At 43.3% G+C, this 15,633-nt stretch overlaps 1 protein-coding gene across 3 annotated transcripts in view; it reads left to right on the forward strand.

Moving 5' to 3' along the window:
• Positions 1-15,633, forward strand: part of PDE6B (phosphodiesterase 6B) — a 35,229-nt gene that overhangs the window by 15,567 nt on the left and 4,029 nt on the right. For 2 of the 3 annotated variants that reach the window (XM_035309650.1, XM_035309649.1), the window contains 16 exons: positions 626-778; positions 1,120-1,209; positions 3,525-3,665; positions 4,718-4,792; positions 4,883-4,947; positions 6,406-6,472; positions 6,653-6,700; positions 6,882-7,031; positions 8,016-8,159; positions 8,804-8,869; positions 9,468-9,614; positions 10,943-11,050; positions 11,997-12,106; positions 13,121-13,208; positions 13,816-13,916; positions 15,291-15,398. In XM_035309650.1, coding sequence (XP_035165541.1) covers positions 626-778; positions 1,120-1,209; positions 3,525-3,665; positions 4,718-4,792; positions 4,883-4,947; positions 6,406-6,472; positions 6,653-6,700; positions 6,882-7,031; positions 8,016-8,159; positions 8,804-8,869; positions 9,468-9,614; positions 10,943-11,050; positions 11,997-12,106; positions 13,121-13,208; positions 13,816-13,916; positions 15,291-15,398 — 1,661 coding nt within the window. Of the gene's footprint in view, positions 1-625; positions 779-1,119; positions 1,210-3,524; positions 3,666-4,717; positions 4,793-4,882; positions 4,948-6,311; positions 6,473-6,652; positions 6,701-6,881; positions 7,032-8,015; positions 8,160-8,803; positions 8,870-9,467; positions 9,615-10,942; positions 11,051-11,996; positions 12,107-13,120; positions 13,209-13,815; positions 13,917-15,290; positions 15,399-15,633 lie in introns of those variants that run through there. The other variant, XM_035309651.1, reaches the window with a different exon arrangement.

Genomic DNA, 15,633 nt, shown 5'->3' on the forward strand with positions numbered 1-15,633 from the left:
GCTAGACACTGTGCATGTAAGACTAAGGCCGATGATGATCACACCAACAGGGGAGGGAAGCCTCCGGAAAACATTTTTCAAGAGAACCAATGACTATACAGCTCCATGGAGTCTGCAAACCAGCAGCAGTTCAGGGGCCAGGGTGAAGCAGAAGAAAATTGAGAGGGGGTAAGCATTCCTCGTGACTGTACTAGAAAGCACTGGTTTAAAAACTGTGGCTATGCAGCACAGCATAGAAACTGGTTATATGCACCTCACAGTGTCAATTAAATGCTGGGGGAAGGGGTGCAGGAGGTTCCATAAAGGGTTTCAGTCACCTGAGGATGGTTAGTGGAGACTCCTCATGGCAAAGTCCAACACATTAAAGCTCTTGATCAGCAAGACCTTTGCAAAAAGCGGTAAAGTGCATGTGTTGCACTTTTGAAAAATCAAAAGCTACAGCCAGTTTCTCTTTGTACTAGCTTTATCACCTGTATGTTGTCCAATTTTCTAATTCATTTATCTTTCTCAATAACTGTTTGAACAAAGCTTTCTCTGGGCAGCTTCTCTCGGCTGTGTTTTGGTTTGGCTTTAAGACTACAGATGTTGTGTTAATTGCTTAATTTGTAAATTCTCCTTTGAACAGTGTGCCCAGTTCAGTCCATTTGTTGATGAGCTCACCGACTACACTACAAAAAGCATCCTTGCAACACCGATTTTGAACGGCAAAGATCTAGTTGCTGTCATTTTGGCTCTTAATAAGCTGAACGGCCCATACTTCACCAGCTCTGATGAAACAGTAAGTGGTCAGTAGCTCAGTTTCTATCAAGCAGTTGTCACTTTTGCTATATAACATGGATTCCTCCTCATAACACTAGGGATGTCTGCTTTACTGAAGCACCATGGGTGCAAATTTCCCTACAGGGGACTCACCCTGTAACAGATGAGGCTTATTATCAGGATGCTTATCTCAGAAATCTGTCAGGGAAATTACTGTGGGATAAGCCCTATCTCACACTGGTGCAAAGCAAAGCATTTATCCAGGGGAATTACCATGACGTTGCTATAGTGGTGTTATGAAATCCAGTATACACGAGGCTGCTACTGCATTTGACTCAATCTCATTGTTTGCTTTTTCAGCTTTTCCTGAAGTACCTGAATTTTGCATCCTTAAACTTGAAAATTTATCACTTGAGTTACCTTCACAATTGTGAGACTCGAAGAGGCCAGGTAAGACCAAAAAAGCACACTGGGGCTGCATCTCAAAGTCAAACGCAGTTTTTCTGGTTTCAAAAATGAAGCTGATCTGATTCAGAGATCTGTGCCTGAGGAGCAGAAAGAAGAAGGTGTCCACAGATGCTTTCAGATACTGCTCCTTCCTCAGAGACCCTCATTAATTTCTCTGCATGCTGCTCTTGGCCAAGCTTCAGGAGCTGAAGCAGTGGCACCACCTTCAGCAGGACTGAGCTACAGAGGTTTTGTTGAGTTCAGTCTATGAAATACTCCTGATGCATTTAGCCACTTCAGACATCAGCTCTGAAAGAGCTCCAAAAATGATTAAGAATGCACTATTTTTTCCTTGTCTGTTTATTAAAAAACAGACTAACAAAACAACAACAACAACAACAAAAACACTTTAGAATATCTTCTTAGTGACAGTAAAATGATTCTCATATGACTGTTCTCTTTGCCTCCTTTAGTAGAAATTAATTATTAATGATGGACTTAGGGTATTTTGAAAGGAACCATTCCAGCGATGATTCTTCTCCATGATTTGCTTTGTGAAAGAACTCTTGAATTTTTGGGGATGGATGTGAATCCATGCAATCACTTTCTGCAGCAGACAAAGCGTTGTCATTGAGGAGGACGTGCAATTGAGACTACGCTTCACGGCACTCATTTTCTCATCACCAGTGAGGGCTCCTATGAGGGGTGAACGTCTGTTTCAGCAAATGGATGCAGAATGAAAGTTTATTTCTGAAGCGTTAGGACAGCACCGACATTTAACAATTCATCATCTCATGTTCTTTGTCTAATTCTTTCAGCGATCCTAAAACTATGAATAATGGTCAGGTGATAGAGCCATCTAACAATGCTGAGTAATTAAATTAAGGTAGAATTAGCTCAGGTTTATTCCACTTGTGGGCTTAGCAGTAATGCAGTAGAGGCTGAGTAGGACTGGAGGAGACAAGAAGGTGCTAGAAGGCAAAATGGATACCCAAGATAGGAAAGGTCTAATACCTCCTACAGGGTGTTCTGCTCTGGACTTGAACCCAGGAGTGTCTAAGTACAGACTAAGTACGGACAAAATGTTGAAATGTTTCAACAACAAAAATGACATTTTTGAATATAGTCTAGGATTACAATATTGCAAGGTCTCAACCTCAAAACCTCAGTCACACTGGCTTGTGCAAAGACAATTCAGGCTGCTGGTGCAGACTAAGAGTCTTATTAGAAGACCACATAACATTTTTGCTAGACTTTTTACATTATTCCATGAACTGGCTTTTCTTCAGGTGCTTCTTAGAGTCCTTCTCACAGCGTTTGTGGGTTTGAGCCTTTTTTGTTGCACACTGTAAAACAGCAAAAATAAGCCATTGCTAATTTTCCACTAATGATTTTCATGACAGCAACACTATCCTACCTACAGGATGCTGAAGGGCTGGTGGCATTTAGGATGTCAGGCTCTAAAAGTGTGGTAGATTTTTCCTATCTCATGGATTAGAAACAGAGACCAATGCAGGTCAGAACTGAGAAAAACATCCACTAGTCCCCAGTGAAGCAGTGAGGCATGGTTTTTCTGCCTATGGCCATGTGATAGTGCCTCATGTCCCAAGGCTGGGTGCAAACAGCTTCAGGTAACAGCTGTCAGTGCTTTTGAAGTGCTGCCACCGCTGGTCTAGTAGAGTCTCAACAGGCATGCAGGCACTGGTTAAGCTAGGCACTTGCATTTCCTTACCATTTCAGTGATGATGAAATTCTCCCTTAGGCCCACGAAGATCGTCCTTTTTCTACCAGAAATATCTGCCTAATTCACTGCATAACCTCCCTTTTTACAAATGAAATAGCAGTCTATTAGTAACAGCTTTCTTAAGGATACCTCCACACAGCACGGCATGGGGAAGTGGGTCCTAGGCTGATAAATACAAAAGTCAGCTGTGCCAAGGCTTCAAGGTATTTCCTTCAGGTATTTCCAACTCCAGTCTTTGCAACCTTAGTGTTAGCTATGTTTTAATGCAAGATTTTACTTACTGATAAAAAAGAAGTAAGTGGGGCAGTCTATTTGTTTGGTACCACTACCGGTGCAAGATTCGACTTTAACGTAGTGCTCCATGATGGCATGACCACTCCTCAGAGTGCGTGCTTCCTTAGTAATTCCCAGTGAGAATAAGCAACACTTTTACATTTTGCAGTACATATTGCTATTGCACTTTTCTGGAAAAGTAGCATTTAAAAGAAAAAACGTTTCCTTGTTAATACAAACACATTTGGGAAGTCCAGGTTTCAAGGGGACGCTATGCTTACATTTGGTTTTTGTCCTGCAGGTGCTGTTGTGGTCAGCTAATAAGGTTTTTGAGGAACTGACAGATATTGAGAGGCAGTTCCACAAGGCTTTCTACACAGTGAGAGCGTACCTCAACTGTGACAGGTACTCAGTAGGCCTCCTGGACATGACCAAGCAGAAGGTAAGTGTTCACCTATGAGCTGCATGTCTCTTGGCCTTTCTGCTATCCACCGATGAGTGGTTTGTAGGGATAAGGTTTATTGGGGCAGCCAAAGTCCAAGATAGATTTTAAGTCATTTCATACTCTGTTTGGCATTTTTTTCTTCAATTGTACAAATGAAAAGCCTGGGATAAAGAAAAGAAAGGGAGAGGAAAGAGCTTATCACTGGACTGCCTAAGGAGCTAGAGATTGGGAAGACAGAAGAAGGGCAAATATGTATGACCATTTAACAACAATCCTGGTCAAAGCCTGCAGCATACACACAGCCTTACCAAGTCTGTGGATGCCAGAAATATAGTGAGATGCCTTTGGAGCACTGCAGCACCAAAGCAGCCACCCTCTTCAAGGATCCATATGCACATTATCTGGGCTTTTAGGTGAAATTTGGCTTCATGAAAATGCAAACAAAATCTGAGTTACACCTGCCACTCTGATTTGATCTGATTGCTTGCAAGCTGATTGACAAGCTTTATGCAGGGGTTACACGGAAATCTTTTCATAGGAGCCCTGCTTTACACTATGGTCAGGCTAACTGAGGCTACCATTGACTTTGATCTCCAGCACATTGCCAGAGCACTTGGTCCTGTGAAGAGACATATTAAAAGATCATTAGTGTAGCAAAAACTCTTTGGTCAGCTTTATAATGCAGCCTAAGAAAAAGTGATCTTTGACTTTAGCAAGGTCTCAAGTCAGCCTTTTAGCCACACTCTTGGAAATGAAGAACAAGGAAAATACTGAAGTAGCTGCTTGCTCTGTGAGTACAGCTCTTGCTGTTCTCTAAATGAAGTAGAGTCGTGTGTATAAGCAGTATATAGCTACATCAGCCTTATAATGCACCTGACACTTCCTGATTTGGATACACCACTATGCTGCAACCAGTGTTGATCTAGCCATGTTGTTTCATGCCTTGTTTACAGAGTACCAAAACCAGCATGGCAGAGCAGCAGTTACTTTGAGGTTTGATGCAGAATGCATTTTTCCACTCTAAATATACTTCTTTCATTTGAAAACAGGAATTTTTTGATCTGTGGCCAGTCCTGCTGGGCGAAGTTCCTCCCTACTCAGGACCTCGCACTCCAGATGGCAGAGTAAGTGATAATCATATTTCTTGAAGTCTCTCTTGTCTGGCTGGATTGTCTCACCTCTTATTTTAACAGTGATCTTCTTTTTAATTCTAGGAAATAGTCTTTTACAAAGTCATTGATTATATATTACATGGAAAAGAAGACATTAAAGTCATCCCGTAAGTGTCTGGCCTACTGCTACTGTTTGTGTGTGCTTGGTACTGACAGGGAGCAGCTAAAATGAGAGTTATCCCTGATTTAAAGACCTTCATAAGGAGATATGCAAAGAACCAATTGAAGACTGAATAAGAAGCCAGATTGTAAGCTGGTGCTTTGTCTTACATTTTGTAGGACAGAGATTTCTTCTAGGGCAGTGGGATCCTGACTTGTAAGTTAGTCTCCAAGAATCACTGAAAAAAATATATATATACCCAGGCATTAACTGATTCAACTACCTGCAGTTTTGCTATTCTCCATGCCAAGTCAAGTCATAACTCCTCCTTGGTGCTTTCCCTGTGTCAGTGGCTGAGTCTATGCAGCTTGCCCTGGTGTTGAAGCACCTGCTGTCCCAGACCCGCCTGTCATCCCTCTGTTACCCTCCTGACCACTCACGGTCAATTCTGTTCCCCCGCCTGTCCTCCAGCTCCCTTGCTTCTCTCTTCTGGTCACTCCACCTCACCTTTGTCTCTGACCTTTTCTCCTCTCTTGACCCTACACTGAGACTCTCTCCTTCTGAAAACCATCCTCTCTTCTTGCCACTGAATTTTTCAGAGGAGCCTTGGGCACCATTTCCCCTGGGCTCTGAGAAGACATCCTTCACAAACCGCTCTCTCCTCTGGTGGTTTAACTCTCCAAGCTACTTCTGTACGACATGTCTCTCTCTGTTTTCCCCTAACTTAACAAAGGGTGTGAAGAGAAAAGCAGCTGACTGCACTTGCAGGAGCTGGTGAAAGAGCACCTCTCTGATCAAGCTTCCTAGCCCATTATTCTGAGCCCAACCATCTCCTTTCCCCTTCATATGTCTCCCTTCCATCTACAGATATGCACCTGCTCTTCAGCTCTTCAAATGCTTTCTTACATACCCCACTGCATACCTCAGCACTCTCATCCTCTACCTTTTCCCACCAGCGTAGGATGTGATTAAATGTCAAGTGACTGACAAATCTGACATAACAGAAATTTTGCCCAGTTCTGGTCACACCACTTCGCATTGGTGTAAATTGGATATCCACCTTCATGCTTCAAGAAAGACCCCCATCAATTAGATACAGCAGTGGTCAGCCTGGCAGACACCTTAACCAGAAAATTTCTTTTATCTTTCTGTATGCTGTAGCTCTGAAAACATGAACCCCACTTCCAAGACCAGTTTTTTCTTAAGTCAAATATTCTGCAGACTAAGGTATTGTATGTGCTAATCTGTACTGAATCCTTGAAGGAAAATATTTATTATGAAAATATTTACATGAAAAATTGCACACATAGGCAGGTTTGAAAGTAATAGGACTGCTTGGTAGCTGAGGATGAAATGTGTATGTGTGGATTGCACAACCAGCTGAAAACATTTCAACTCTGAGATCATCATTGTCCTTCAATAAATTTATATCCTTAATTCCCTTTTTCATTTTTCTTCCAATCAGAAATCCTACCCCAGATCACTGGGCACTAGTAACTGGACTGCCAACATATGTGGCTGAAAGTGGATTTGTAAGTACATAGTGTGGACTACATTAAGGTTGTTGGAAATGAAGCCTGACCAATGCTGGTTTTCATCAATTCAGTTTTTTGTTTGATATGTAAACTTCTCACTGTTAAAATTATACTATATATTTATACTGTCACTATTTATTTATTTATTTATTTATTTATTTTTCTGTAATCCCCTAGATTTGCAACATTATGAATGCTGCTGCAGATGAGATGTTTAACTTTCAGGTAATGTGCACACTTCAAATTCTATCAAGTATTCTACTTTGCTTACAGAAATGTAATTTACAGTCAATATTAGGCACACAAAAATGTCTTTAGCCATAGGTCGTGATGCAAAATGGGATTGCTGCTCTGTTTAGAAAACACATTAAGTACATGGTGTCTTTCTGCTTGCTATTGCTTCAAGGAAGGTCCTCTAGACGAATCAGGATGGACTATCAAAAATGTTCTCTCCATGCCAATAGTCAACAAAAAGGAAGAAATTGTTGGTGTTGTCACATTTTATAACAGAAAAGATGGGAAACCATTTGATGAACAGGATGAGACCCTTATGGAGGTATAGTTCCTTGCTATGTCTGGAAGTAGTTCATATGGTTGAGAGAGATCACTTTTTCGCATTGCAGCCCTGCAAAAAGTCCCCCAGTGTTCTGCAGCTAAGTAAGTTTATTTGTTGCTTATGCAGGTATTACACAGTAGTTTGAAAGTTTTGAAAGCAGCTAAATGAATTGATGGGTGTTTGGATGTTTTGGAAACTCAGCTGTGTTCAGATCATTTTGTTTTGGCATTCTTTGACTGCCTAGCTGTGAACAGCTATGATGTAGTAACAAGACCATTTTGACCTGTGATCAGATACAGCTGGGCAATTCCCTCCAGAAGTTACACCTGAGTAATCTGTGTGGCCGTGATACAAAGTGTGTCCAGCTATTGAATCTACCAACAGCAGCTTTCATCAAAGTCATTGAGGCTGAGAAGTGTTTCTGTGCTAGTTTCAGTCCAATACAAACATCCAGCACTTGGCATATATTATCAACTAGAGCATTTCCTGAAATAGACTTTTGCTATCAAACAAAATGACCAAGCAAAAAAAAAATAATAATAATCAGTGGGAATTGGCCACTGAACAGCAAACAAGCTGAATGCAAATACAGAGTGTGAATAAACAGATGTGAAATGTGATGAGACCATCTTGCTCTCCCTTGACACAAAGGTTCCTGACCTGCTGTCATGGTTATGACACCAGCCTTTCCATAGGCATGGAGTACTATACTGAACACCTGTAACAACAGCTAAGTAGCTTTCTATATGCTGAAAGAGGCAGAGGGTCCTCAAACCTTTGTCATAAGGACACTCTTGAGATCTAGTCAGATCCATCAGCTGGGGTGCTGCTGTGCTGAAGAGCAAGTAGTGGTTGGGAGCAGAGGTGTGACTGCCCATTGCTAGACTTGGAGCCAGCGTGAAGCTTATGTTATTATAAAAATACATCATGCGGTGTACAGATGCTTTGGTTACTTTACTGTTTCTCCTTTTTCTTCTCTCCAAGTCCCTGACACAGTTTCTGGGCTGGTCCGTACTCAACACAGATACATATGATAAGATGAACAAGCTGGAGAACCGGAAAGACATTGCCCAGGATATGGTGCTCTACCACGTGAAGTGTGACAAGGATGAAATTCAGGAAATTCTGGTAATGCCTTGAAAAGTGCAGTACAGCCATGAGCGTACTGCCCTGGCATGTGCGTACGGGCCTTGTCAGTGCCAAACAGCAGCTGTGTCTGTGGACACAGGTCTCCCATACCTCAGAAAAGCTTCCAGTCACCACAGTGTACAGGCTGTGCCCAGGCACCGTTACTGCACAATGGCAGAACAAGTCTTCACTTTGACGTGAGGCCCGTTGTGGTCTGCCTTTCACCTCAGCAGGCTGCGCTGAGTCCTCTCTGTTTTCTCAGCAAAGCTAGACCTGGAGGTGGGCTCACACAGATGCTGCTCAGGGCAGGGGTATGGGGGGTGAAAGAGAAGCTAATGTATATCCCAAAACCTCCTTGGTACAGAGGATGTGGGGTAACTGAACACAACTGAGACAAAGGGAATTTTATAGGGAAATTTTTGCAAGTGGAGGAAAACCAAGCCAAAATCAATGAAAGGTAGGACATTCCTACAAAGAAGAACATGTTAAAACACCAGAAATAAAAGTGAGGTCTGGGAAGAAAACATGATCTGCATTTAAAATCTGCTTCCCATAGTATGTTCACCCTAGATTGACCTAAAGCAGCACAGCACAAAGTCCTGTGGAATACAGTAGTCAATGTAACATGTCCATGCTCTTTGCAGCCAACACGAGAAAAGCTGGGGAAGGAGCCAAATGAGTGTGAGGAAGAGGAGCTGGCAAGTATCCTGGTAAGGGCAATGTACTTCTGGCATTGGAAGTGGTGCCAAACAAATACTGCCTGGGTGGGGGCAGGAAAGAGTTGCCAGTGCTGGCACGCCAGTACACATCAGCAGGGCACGCAGTGAAGGGTGAAGGTGAAGGACACCCGTCCTTCCTGTGCTGTGTGAGTGTGAGGCCATTATGGTCATGTAGTAGAGAATGCCTTCCCAGCTCCCAGAAAGTGCTCTGTGCCTCTTTATCTCAGGAGGTTCAATGTCCATTCTGGGAGCACATCAATGGCCTTGACATATCATACATTTTGTTCACCAGAGCAAATAAGGAACTTTAAGACTTCTCCTGTAAGACCTGACAACTTTGGAGTCTCCAATCTAATCAAATCAAAAAGAAGAGCACTTAGCAGAAAGCAAGCAGTGTTACTCCAAATTGACCAAAAATACTTTACCTCTTCCCCCACTAATAGGGTTATCATGAAAATCTGCATTTAATTCTAAAAAGGAAGGTTCCAAGCACAATCAGACTGATAATTTTTTATTTAGAAAAAACACTTCCAGGTGTTTCTAGGGACAGCATAAATGTCGCAGCAACAAACCCTTTCATCTCTTGCAGAAAGAAGAACTCCCAGGGCCCACCAAGTTTGAAATCTATGAGTTCAGGTTCTCCGATTTCGACTGCACCGAGCTGGAGCTGGTGAAGTGTGGCATTCAGATGTATTACGAGCTTGGTGTGGTGAAGAAGTTCCAGATCCCGCAGGAGGTAGGAGCTGGCAGCGCCCAGGGGACTCCCAGCTTGTCCTGTGCCCACAGGCATAGGTCGACCAGCAGCTCAGAAATCAGGCAGAGGTCCAGGTTGCCATGGGCTTGCAGGCAGAGGGGCTGGCATCCTGAGGCCCCAAGCCCTGCTGAGAGCAAGGAACCCACTCAAAAAGCCTGTGGTGGCCAGAATGGGTTTGGAGCTTGAAGCCAACTGCTTCTGTTCTGGACTGTCTGAACTTCTGTTCTGCTACCGGTATGGGCTTGCTATCAGCTCTATGCAGGGACTGCACCATGCAAATACTTGCTTACCACCCCAGTATCGAAACTTATTCAACCTGAAAGCTCCCGACCTGCAAATTCAAGGCCGTTTGTAACCATCAGTGCCCGTCTGGCTCTGAAAACTGGCGTTTAGGCAGCGCTGGGGTTGTCCGAGGCATTTTTCAGAGCCTCATGTGAGGCTGACCTCCATCTAGTGGGTTCTGCGGGTAACTGCACGCAGTTTTCAGCCGCGCATCCCTCACCCTGGAAAGGCAGGCTGGAAAGCAGGAGGAAAAGGAAGGGCTGTGCATGGAAATCACTCAGTACGAGTCAGTGCAAAAAGTATTCACTATATCTACTTTGGAATAAGTAGCTTCTGATACTAGTGTGAAAAACAGCCATTTTTTTTTTTTGCTGTTCCTTTGAGAAGCTGAGATTTTAAAAAATGAATAATCATCCTTGAGTTCATCCAATGAAGAACTCTGTAGCTGCAAGAGCTTGTCCACATGAAGAAGCTGAATGCAGACGGAAAGAAAAAACAACACTTTATTATTTAATACCCTATATTGTAAAAGGTGGTGTAATATATTCCATCTCTCTAGACCTAAAGTGCCACCTCTTTCAAGCAACCTAAGTATTAGTAAGTCAGAATATATGGAAGGGACAAGTCTTACTAATAAAAACATAAAGAAACACAGAAGCTGAATAAATTCACAAGCACTAGTAGGAAATCTCTGTTCCTCAGCCATCACTGTTTCTCATTCTCCCCGCAGACATCTCTGTGATTTTAATTTTCTTAAGAAAGGAGAAAGATGTAAGAAAGCAGAGAGCTATGTTTTGGTCACCTCCACTTTAGTACACTTCAGTGCACCAGTGGACCTGGATATGACCACATTGCCAGGGAAGCCTGACAATATTACAGTTTCTGATTCTTTCCTGGAACTATCTCTGCAGAGAGGCTCTGATCCATGACTTCCATACGTGGTCTTTATCCCAAGAGCAAGAGCTGCCAGCTCCAACCACAAGTCAGCTGTCATGACAAAAACTAACACCCTCTCTCCCAATTTGCAGGTTCTGGTGAGGTTTGTGTACTCTGTCAGCAAAGGCTACCGGAAGATAACGTATCACAACTGGCGCCATGGCTTCAATGTTGCACAGACCATGTTCACGCTCCTAATGGTAAGGTAACACCATCCCAATTAATTCTGTGGCACAGCTTTTTCTGCAGTAGGTCTGATGTTGTGACCTGGAGACATGTAGGGCTCCCTTTGATTTTGTGGTAGGATACGTTTGTCAGTCCTAGCACATTTCCTACCAAATGAGGCCTCCATTCACCTTAAGTGATGAGTCCATGAATTAGCACCCAAGCTGCAGCCATACCCACTGAATGGAGCACTTCATGGGAACAAAGTGTGGCGTTGAAAGGCCTCCAGGTTTGCCCTTCTGCTGGGTAGTGTAAAGACTGCAGGACTCCCCTTCCTCCAACAGTTTCTAAAAGTAACAGCTGGGCTGACATTAGCTTGGATGAGGACAACCTCACCTCATCCATGTGCAGGCAGGACAGCAGAGGTGTAAGTCTTTCACTAGCGTGAGTGTGGCAAGTGACATTTCTCATGGGTTGTCAGGGTGACAGGAGCCCCATGAGGGAAAACAGTGTTGGATGTGTGCCCCACAAAGGCTTTGCCCCATGGCCCAGTGCAGAGGGCATGCCCTGCACACCTGGTGGCAGAATTACACCTACCACCCCCAGCCCACCCGCTGAGCAGCTCAGCTTTCAGGCCCACTGGCCAAAAGAACACAGAGTGCCTTGTGTCCAGTGAGAGGAGAGGTGTTGTTATCAGGATGCAGGTGTCCTCAAGGCTGCTGGAGCAGAGAGTAGCCAACATGGCAGGTGGGCATCAAGCACCTACACATGACACACTGCATCCTTGAGTCTGAAATGTTTTGTTTCCAGCTGTATCCCCACGTTAACCTAAGTGTACCGTGTATTGTATCTAGCTTCACAAATATTTTCAGTTCTCCTGGACTGTTTCAATGCGGAGATCCCCAGCACAGAGCAGTCACAGCCCAGTACCTTTTCCTGTAAGAGATACTAACAGAGGGCATGCACATTCTCACCCTCCAGACTGGCAAACTGAAGCGTTACTACACTGACCTAGAAGCCCTTGCAATGGTAACTGCTGCTCTGTGCCACGATATCGACCACAGAGGAACCAACAACCTTTACCAGATGAAGTAAGCATTCTCCTGCCACTTCCAACCATTTCCTGCTGCTTTTGCATAGAGTGGGGTCAGGCTGTGATCACAGCAAACTCCAGCACAGCTCTGTTTTATGCAGGTTAAGAACCTTCCTTTGCAAGTAACTTAACTTTTCACCTTGCCACGGCACTTGGGTTTATGCCTCAGTCAGTGAACATTCTGCAATGCTCACTGGGGCTTGCTTTACCTCCTAGCAGTCTGGCCTTAGCTGTTTGGTTAAAAAGACACTCTACACTGCTGTGAAAGGGGAGACCAAGTGCAGTGCAGGCAGTTAGTAGCCTGAGTATCATAGGACACTCAGGATGCTACTAGGAGCATTCTGGACATACAAAGCCTACTTTGTACTGGAAGGTATCTGTGCAGAAAGCACCACGCACAGCACTGCCCTCACCACCTGGAGAAACCTAGCACCTGTGAGGATGTGAGTGCTGCTTTGGGTAGGTAGTTACCAGCTTCACAAAAAGAGCCACGTGATTTCACTGACCAGTCAGACCTCTGTTGCTGGCTTAAGGCATCATCAGGTCACAAGTTTTCTGATCGATGGCTGTACTATCTAACTGATTTCTGGAGCTTTGGGAAAACATAAGTGAAGCTGGCTGGTGCTTTGGATACAAGAGTGTCCTGCTCTTTGGCTAGGGAAGTGTCCAAGGGCTGCTGGTTTCCCTGTTGCTTTTACCAGATGTAAACACATACTTCTTCAGAAACTAAACAACAAGCTTGCTATACTGACTAATAACAGTACTCTTATGAACAACATTTTAGGTGACATTCACGGGTGGTGGAAAGATATTTTATACAGTGTCCAAATAGCTATAAGCAGAGTCACAGTCTGTTACCAGTTAGATTGAAGTTGTTAGCTATTAAAAATATAACTCTTAAGCCCTTCATAAAATAAGTCAAACTTGCCTGTGTGACCAATTTCAATTGGGAGACTTTTTATTTAAGTGCTATTCTAACATTTTCTTTTTTTTTTTTTTTTTCCCCACCCAGATCTCAAAATCCATTAGCTAAACTTCATGGATCCTCAATTTTAGAGAGGCATCACTTGGAATTTGGAAAGTTTTTGCTCTCTGAAGAGGTTTGTAATGAACTGTAATGTAAGATCCTGAATAATTTACTTGCCACAGAGTCTTTTAGCAACATATACCATGGCTGTCAGCTGCTATGACTCTTTTGCCCGGAGACTTAGCATAGGATATTTCTCTGGTTTGGGTTTCGGAGGACCTGCAGCCACCTCACTCCCTTCTACCCGCAAGTGATTTCTGCTCACCAGAGACCAAAACTCTTTGGCTTCCTACCTGCGTGGCTTGGTTTCTTCAGAAGCCATGTCATTAGCCCTGTAGGAAAGTGTTAAGCATGGGATTCTCCTCCTGTAGCCCCTTGATAGGACCAAGCCTGACACACAACTTTCAGGCAAATTCCCACTGGGATGAGTGGACGCCATTTAGGCACAAAGTGTGTATCAAGCTACAGACACCGACCCCGCTCAGTGAGCACGGGGGGCAGTTCACCAACAGATGGTGAGCTGGGCTCACAGCCCTAGCACGTTAGGGGGAGCAAGCTGCAACACTTATAAAATAAATAAATAAATAAATAAATAAATACACATTTGAGAGAGGGAGATGCCCACTAGCTCACAACAACACGGAGCTTGGATTCTGCAGCTTCCTTTTCTTGTTTTTCAGTCGCTGAACATATGCCAGAACCTCAACCGGAGACAGCATGAGCACATGATTCACCTGATGGACATTGCCATTATAGCAACAGATCTGGCACTGTACTTCAAGTAAGTCAGTCACATACGCTGTGGGTGAAGGGCAGGAAGCAGCTGGTGCTGTGCAAACACAAAATGTGATGCTTTGCTGTGAGAGCTCCTTCGTTGTAGCAATCCTCTACACAGATGCTTCCTCCAGAAGGCTCCTTTTAATGCTGATATAAAAGATGGGGGAAAGAATCCAGATTGTTCAGAAGAATTTTGAGCTTTTATTCATTAGATCATGTATGTGCCTTCTATTTCCAACAAGACTGTGCTATTTGACTGCCTAACTGAAAAAGAGATACTTTTTACTTTTTTACCTAGCACTTCAGCACTAAAAATACTTACTAATGGTCAATGGTATGGCCTGAGCTTCATTAACTTCTCCGTGAAAGCAGCACAACTCAAATACTAAGTGGTCTATTATAGGTGAATATGCAGTTCACAGTCTATTTCACATCCAAAAGTCAGAAATGCCCAACACCGTAGAGCAGCACGCATTGACTTCCTGGGACATAAGGCTGGAAGTCAGCAACATATGATATCCTCAGTAGCAAGGAGCTTTCAGAATGTGTTTTCAAATACAGGGCCAAGACCAGAGACTGCTTCTGTGCTTCACACTGAAGAATAAGTACACAAAATATAAATAGTCCAAAAAAGTAGAATACAAGGAAGGGCCTAAGACCCAGCCCTCTTACTTTAGAGGCTGGGTGGTTATATGGGAGCAGACACCACTACTTCCCTACCAGATGGGAACAAGCTTGTCTTTGCCGTCTTTGGCACACAGTCTATAAGGGAAGTTTTGATTTAGATCAGATTCCAGGCAAAACAGTATGGACAGAGCACATAGTCAAGTCTCTTTGTGGATCTGGCCTAACTGTCTTACTTGCTAGGGTTAAACCAGCATTTTTTTCATGATTTCACACCTCTCAAAATGTGGGTGTGTTGTATATAAACCCCTCTCCAGAATTTGCTACAGGTATCTAGGTATATAAATAATGTTAACAAGGTCAGACAGCATTTATAGAGACAGGTAGTCTTACAAATACTCCAACACCTGGGCCAGGTCTATGTTTCTGCCATTTGCTTCACATTCAGGCAAAAGCCTTCTTGTGTTGTCAGTAAAGCCAGTAACATTTCTCATCTTGTATAACCTTCAGTATCACATACTTTCAAGCAACTTGCTCAGGTCTCACCACTAAATTAATTTTATCTTTAAGCCATTTGCAGTAGTTTCCCTTATGTAAAAGAAGCAAGTGATGGTGCTTGGTGTTTTGGGGGGCTTCCCTGCAGACCTAGCTGCCAGGAGAACAACTACTAGAAACCCAGCCATCTGTTTTTAACACAGTTGCTTCTTTTTTTTTTTTTTTTTTTTTTTTTTTTTTTTTTTTTTTCCCCTCAAAGGAAAAGGACAATGTTCCAGAAGATCGTTGATGAGTCTAAGACCTACGATAACATGAATGCCTGGACTGAATACCTGTCTCTGGAGACGACAAAGAAAGAGGTTGTCATGTGAGTAAATTGTCTCTTGAGGGGTTAATGATGTGGTAGTGTCCTTCTTCCTGGGCTGACCAGTGGGAACACCAAAACATGCCTGCGCCCGTGGTATGTCCAGTTTTAAAAAGGATTCTTCTCCTTCAGTAGCAATGGTCCTTAGCTAATATTGCATATAGAATCATACCCCTCTGTTTTCAATTTCTAATGTGACTGGAGAAGAAAAAAAAAAACAAAAAGAACAGAACTCTGG

This window comes from Oxyura jamaicensis, chromosome Z (genome assembly GCF_011077185.1).
Source record: "Oxyura jamaicensis isolate SHBP4307 breed ruddy duck chromosome Z, BPBGC_Ojam_1.0, whole genome shotgun sequence".
NCBI classification, from domain to species: Eukaryota; Metazoa; Chordata; class Aves; order Anseriformes; family Anatidae; genus Oxyura; species Oxyura jamaicensis.